We start from the raw sequence: 6,350 nt of genomic DNA, 5'->3' as shown, positions 1-6,350 counted from the left end.
AATTGCAATAGCAACTTTACAAAATTTAGAAATACACCGAATTGATGTAAAAACTGCATTTTTTTAATGGAGATTTAGATGAAAAAATTTATATGGAACAACCTAAAGGGTTTGTTGTTTAAAGGACTTGAAGACAAAGTTTATAAACTTGTTAGGTCTTTTATGGGTTAAACAAGCACCTAAACAATGACATGAAAAGTTTGTCACACTATGTTTAAGATAAATGAATGTGATAAATGTGCTTATGTTAAAACTATAGATCAAAAGTATGTCATTTATTTGCTTGTATGTGGATGATATGTTTATAATGGTTACAAATAGAAATGTTATTGATTCCATAAAATGATGTTGAAATCAAACTTTGATATGAAAGCCTTAGTCTTGTTGATGTTATCCTTGGGATTCAAATAAACAAAAAATCCAAGTGAATACATACTTTCTCAATCTCATTATATACAAGAACAGTACTGAGAAAATTTTTTGATCATTTTGAAAGTAAGTCGGCTATTACTCCATTTGATCCAAATTTTTAATTTGAAGAAAAATATGATGAAGGTGTGTTTTCTCTGGGAATATTTTGAAAATTAGTTTTTTGATATTTGGGCTGGAAAATTACAACTTTGTGAAGAAAAAAGGAAACACCCAAACCTACTCAAAATTCCATTCCTTATTTTCATCTCTTTTCTCTCTCTCGGTTCTCTTCATCCACCGGGTCCCACAACTCGGTTCTGAGTCTAGAGGATAGTAGGTCAACTCTAGTGGTGGTTCAAAAGAGTTTGGGTCGAGATTCAATGAGGAGAAGCGGCTTTCGGGAGCTTTAAAGGTAGCATCTCTACACTTTTAATTCACTGTTTTTCCTTCAATTACATGCTATTATCCTTTAATTTAGAAGCAATTAGAGTGTAATTAGGTTCCAATTCCGCTGCGTATGTCTCGTATTCCATCAGACATGTCCCAATCTGGAATGCCATACATCATATAACTCAACAATATAAGTAGAAGAGTTGATATAATTATTATTCTCTGGCTTTTGTGTCAGTACATTCAATTTGAACATGTCATCACTCAGATAGTTTTTTCCTACATACATACTCCCTTTGTCAAAATAAATTTATTTGACTCAAATACAATCTTGAACCCATTTTTGTTAAGTAAGGTTCCTGACACTAGATTCTTTCGAATTGCTAGCATATGCCATACATCATTAAGGATAAGTATCTTTTGGAGAAGTCCATTTCAGCAAGACCTTTCCCTTGCCTTCCACTGAGGCAGTTGAAGCATTTCTCATATACAGCTTATCGCTACCATCTAGCTTCTCATAGTAATGAACAATGACTTATCTTTACAAATGTGCCTAGTAGCATCAGTGTCAATCTACTAATTTTTGGTGTCTGAAGCCATATTTACCTCAGAAGTGATGGCAACCAAATCGTCATTTTCCACAACATTAGCTTGATTGTTGGAACTTTGTCCCTTTTTGTGCTTGCACATTGTAGTAGTATGGCCATTCTTACCACAAATTTAACAATTGCCTCGAATGCGCTTATCATTCCTTGACCCATGATTCACATTTTTCTTCTTCAAATTCTAGTTCTTGGTTTATGTTTTGAAGTTTCAGCAATGTGAGTCTTGGCTTCAACTTCTAGCATAATTTATCTCATTTTCTGTTATCCTATTCCATACGAAGTTTTACCGTGAGGTTCTCCATGGATAACTCCTTTTGCTTGTGTTTGAGATAGAATTTTGAAGTCCTTCCAGGAAGGAGGCAACTTCTAAATCGCAGTAACAACTTCAAATGGCTCACTGATATCTAATCCTTCACTTTGCAAATCACTGATGATAATTTGCAGTTCTTTCATTTGATTGACTACCAACTTGATATCGATCATCCTATAATATAAGAATTTTCCCACAAGGAATTTCTTAGTACCAGCATCTTCTAGCTCACTTCTTGTCTAATGCCTTCCACAATAGTTTTGATGTATTATAGGCATTGCAATAGACATTATACAAAGTGTCCTCAAGATTACTAAGTATATAATTACGACACTAGAAGTCCAAATGCATCCATGCTTGCTTTACAACTTATGTTCAGGAGTTATAGCTTCTAGTGGGATAATTGGGCAATCTTCCTTCAAAATATGAGCAAGATTTAGTATGATGAGATAAAAGATCATGTTCTGTTGACATCTCTTGAAATTGTCTCCCTTAAACTTCTTTGGTTTTTCAGCATGAGATTTGACAATGAGTGATCCAATGATAGTAGAATTAGCGACATTGGTGGAGGAGTTTGCAGCTATCAGTTCAAATATTTTAATTGTCTTCAAAATATTGAAGAAAAAATGATAATATAAAACTGAATACACTAGCCAACTGAGTAGTTTTGCAACCTCGAACTACTTAGATCTGACAAAACTTATGGATACTTGCTCTCCACTCAACTCAAGAACGAAAGAAAGAAAGAAAGAAAGAGGAGAACTCTTTAATTTGGAATGAGATGCTACAAATGAAGAACCAAGTTGTTATTTATAAACTAGAAACTTGGTAACTCTTCAAATTACAAAATAAAGTCAAATAAATAAAAAAATTGAAACATTTATTAAATTTGACTCAACTGAGTTGTTACTTGATAAAAATCAAACATAACTCATTCAAATTGAAAAAACTACAAATTTAACTTTCATATATATTAAATTTATACATGAAACATCATTTTAATTTGAAGTTTCACTTCAATTTAAAAGTTTCTAAACGTTGAATTTAATCTACACAAGTAAATTCATCTTATGTTTCAAATCTTTATCAAACCTTTTCTTTCTTTCACCATATATATCCAACAATTTTAAGGTCGAGAATGGAAGGCCGACTAGATCTGGTAATAGACAAGGGGCAGGTGCAAGCATGAATTGTTGGAGCACCACGTCTCTTTGTTTAGCATAAGTCCAGTAGGCTCTTCATCATTCTAATTGTATATAGAGGCTACATGAGTCATGGTAGTTAACATACAAATTTCAAACTTAAGGAACCAATTGAAATCATATTCAAACCTACCACCACTTCTTTGAAATCTTTAGAGCCAATTAGAAACCATAATAATCCCATAATCATTTAATTTAACTTCTTACTGTTTTTTTTTTTTTTGTCATGATTTCATATTTCTCGAATTATTTTTATTATCAAAATTTGACTAAAAATTCAAATATTTTTCTAAGAAACGTCCAACCATAAATTTTAAAAGTAAAAAACAAAAAGTAAAATAATTACTAAATAAAGCTTAAATTATTCAAATTTCAAAGAATCAAGAGTATCCATTTTAAAAACTCACGAGCTAAATAGAAACAAAAGTAAAATCCTAGGAATAAAAAATTTATTACTAAAACGTGGTCTAACAAAGATCTAATAGATTGAGAGATGGAAATAGAAATAGATTAAGACAATAAAATGAAGAAGAACAACTTGGTTGTTTTGCTTCAAGGGAAGCACTGAATAAGTGATTGGACAGCTTGAATGGGTGTAATGGTGTATCGAGTGAAGCCAGCTGCATTGATAACAAATGCCCATTCTTCAATTGTTCTTTCCTTCCCTTTATTTGTATGAGCCATCATCGCTACATCAAACATCAATCCCACATCTGATTTCTTGTTTTTTTCACCTTTTTCTTCAACTATTGCTTCTACAATTATCACCTTCCCTCCACTTTTTGGAATGACTTCCTTACACTTCTTCAAAATTTTAATACATTCTTCGTCATTCCAATCATGTAGAATCCACTGCCATTTGAATCACATAAAGTCGGAAAATTTTCATAAACATTTATGTCGAAGGATTACTATAAATTTAATATTTTTGTTGCCTTAATAATATTTTCCTCACTTGAAAAGCTTGAAAATTTATAGAAAGTCCAACTAATTGACAAATAAACTTTAATATTACTTTTGAAAAGAAAATTATGTTACAAGGGTTCAAATGAACACGATAATATATACTTCTTATTCTGATCCATGTTAATTAAACACAAATTAATCCAAAAGATTAAACTATTAGATTATGGTAAATTTAAAATTATACAATGCTTTAACATTTAGTGTATATTTAGAAGTAATTTTGAGATGATTAAAAATCACATTTTTTCATGTTAATCGTTCTCAAACATGTATATATATACCAACCTTGAGGAAAGCAACATCAGCTTCTGGAACAAAATCAAACATATTGCCAGCAACATGCTGCACATTCTCATATTGTGGGGCAGCACACACAACATGAGGAAGATCGAAGTTAATACCTTTCATCCATGGACAAGCCTTCACCAAAATACTCAAAGTACTTCCATTTCCTCCTCCAACATCCACCAAACATCCAACTCCATCAAAAACATCCCCACACCCTTCAAGTATAGCAGAAGCAATCACCTTAGCATAACAAGCCATGGCCTCATTGAACAACACATTATGTTCAGGATTTGCTTCAGCATAGCTCCAAAAATCCATTCCATGAGCAATCTCAAATGGCAAAGTCTCACTGTTCTTTAAGTGAGCACTCAAGTTAGGCCATGCTGCAAGCATCACTGGACTTGTTTCCAGTAAAAGCAAAGGAGCCATGGTGTTCTCAACATTGGTGGCTAGCAAACGAGACAAAGGTGTTTGTGAATAAACTGTTTGGTTTTCACCAATGGTTTCTTCTTTGAAAATTCCACGATGAATGAGGAATCTCAAGATGCGGTAAAGAAGAGAAGAAGAGCAATTTAAAGTAGAGGATAAGTTTGATAATGTCATGGGGCTTCCATAGCTTTCTATAATGTCAGCAATTTTGAGGTCTATTACACATTTTATTGCTGCCATTTCAGTGAAACTAAATACGTATTTCCACATTTGGATGATGGCTTGCCCATCGTCTTCCTTCTTTGATGAACACTTTTTGTGCTCAACTTCCATTTGAAGTTTTCTCTATACCTCAATCCTTGGTGATTGGAGGAATAATTTCACCTATTTTATAAAGATTGGAGATCTTCTTTATTTATTTATTTATGATGTGGGATCCCACGTAAATGTATGTATTATTTGATGTCGGTAAAGTTTGCTTTCATCATCTAATTATGTGGTTTCAATTACCTATTTTCACACCTTTATTCTTCAGCCTTCTTTCCTCTTTAATAGGAATTTACTATCCTTATCCATACATATATTAAGGTTGGCTTTAATTATTCTCATAAGAAAGTACAAATGAACAAGATGAGTTTGAGTGTCTTATCCTCATGATCATCTATATATCTTTCATTATATTATTCAAAACGTCCGATTTTATGAAGATATATGCTTTGGTCAATTGAACTAGGATCATGTTAATCATCAATATAAGTATTAGATCAAGGAATTTCATCCATTCATTATTAATGATATATGATTTTTTTTTTTGAAATTCAATAACTAATATAACACTGAAAATAAAAAATAGAAAAAAATGGTTTATGGCACACATATATATGTATATCCTACCAAAGTATAGTCAGATTGGCAGTGAAGATAAGACTTAAATTTGGAAAGATATCCAATTATTAAGCAATGGGCTAGATATTGAGCAAAGCAAAGCAATTTTTGCCCTTGCACTGGTATTTTCTGTCTTTGTTGGGGCCGCATCTTCAACTTGCTATATCTAATCTATATATTTTTTTTTCCTGTCCATTTTTGTTTTTGTTTCCTTGAATTATTGCTTAATTCCCTTGTGGTAGGTATATCGCTAACCTATATCATTTATATAGATACAACCTAAGAAGCACATATACTTCTAATTGTGTAGAGAATCAGTATCAGATATAGATACGATATGGATACGTCCAGATACGTGTTTTATACGTGATTTGAAGTATCTGATTTTTTTATTTTTATTTTTAATTTTTAGATACGCATATTGCTTCCAAATACGGAAGGGGATACTTGGGTCAATTTTTTTTTTTTTTTTTTTTTTTTTTTTTTTTTTTTTTTTTATTTTAAGCCCAACCATTTAAAAAGCCCCACAACCCATTTTATTTTAGTGCATGTTTAGGAGTGATTTTAAAATCATCAAAAATCATTTTTTTTTTTAATTTTTAAAATCACTCGAAAACACACTTTTAATTACTCAAAATTAATTTAGTTTTCAATTTTACACTTTTAAATGCAATTTTCATATCAACAAAATTAGTTTTGAAGAATTAAACATGTTTCACGGTGATTTTGAAAATGACAAAAGTGATTTCAACCATTTCAAAATCACTTCAAAACATAAAAGTCCACTTAAATCGAGCAATCCAAATCAAAATAAATTAAAAATGATAAAAACATAAGAAATTAAAAAAAAACCCGAAACGTCAT

General features: G+C 31.4%; 1 protein-coding gene across 1 annotated transcript; it reads right to left on the bottom strand.

Annotated features, from left to right (window-relative positions):
* Window positions 1-3,447: 3,447 nt before the first annotated feature.
* LOC120078594 (acetylserotonin O-methyltransferase-like) lies at window positions 3,448-4,934 on the bottom strand. Its single transcript, XM_039032881.1, has 2 exons — window positions 4,170-4,934; window positions 3,448-3,770 (listed from the first exon to the last, which is right to left on the bottom strand). Exons 1-2 carry the CDS (start codon window positions 4,932-4,934, stop codon window positions 3,471-3,473), a joined length of 1,065 nt encoding a protein of 354 aa, XP_038888809.1. The 3' UTR covers window positions 3,448-3,470.
* Between the last annotated feature and the right edge of the window lie 1,416 nt (window positions 4,935-6,350).

This window comes from Benincasa hispida, chromosome 5, assembly GCF_009727055.1.
Source record: "Benincasa hispida cultivar B227 chromosome 5, ASM972705v1, whole genome shotgun sequence".
Classification (NCBI taxonomy): domain Eukaryota; kingdom Viridiplantae; phylum Streptophyta; class Magnoliopsida; order Cucurbitales; family Cucurbitaceae; genus Benincasa; species Benincasa hispida.
The sequence above is the reverse complement of the archived record's forward strand: the minus strand, read 5'-3'. Positions and strand labels throughout refer to the sequence as shown.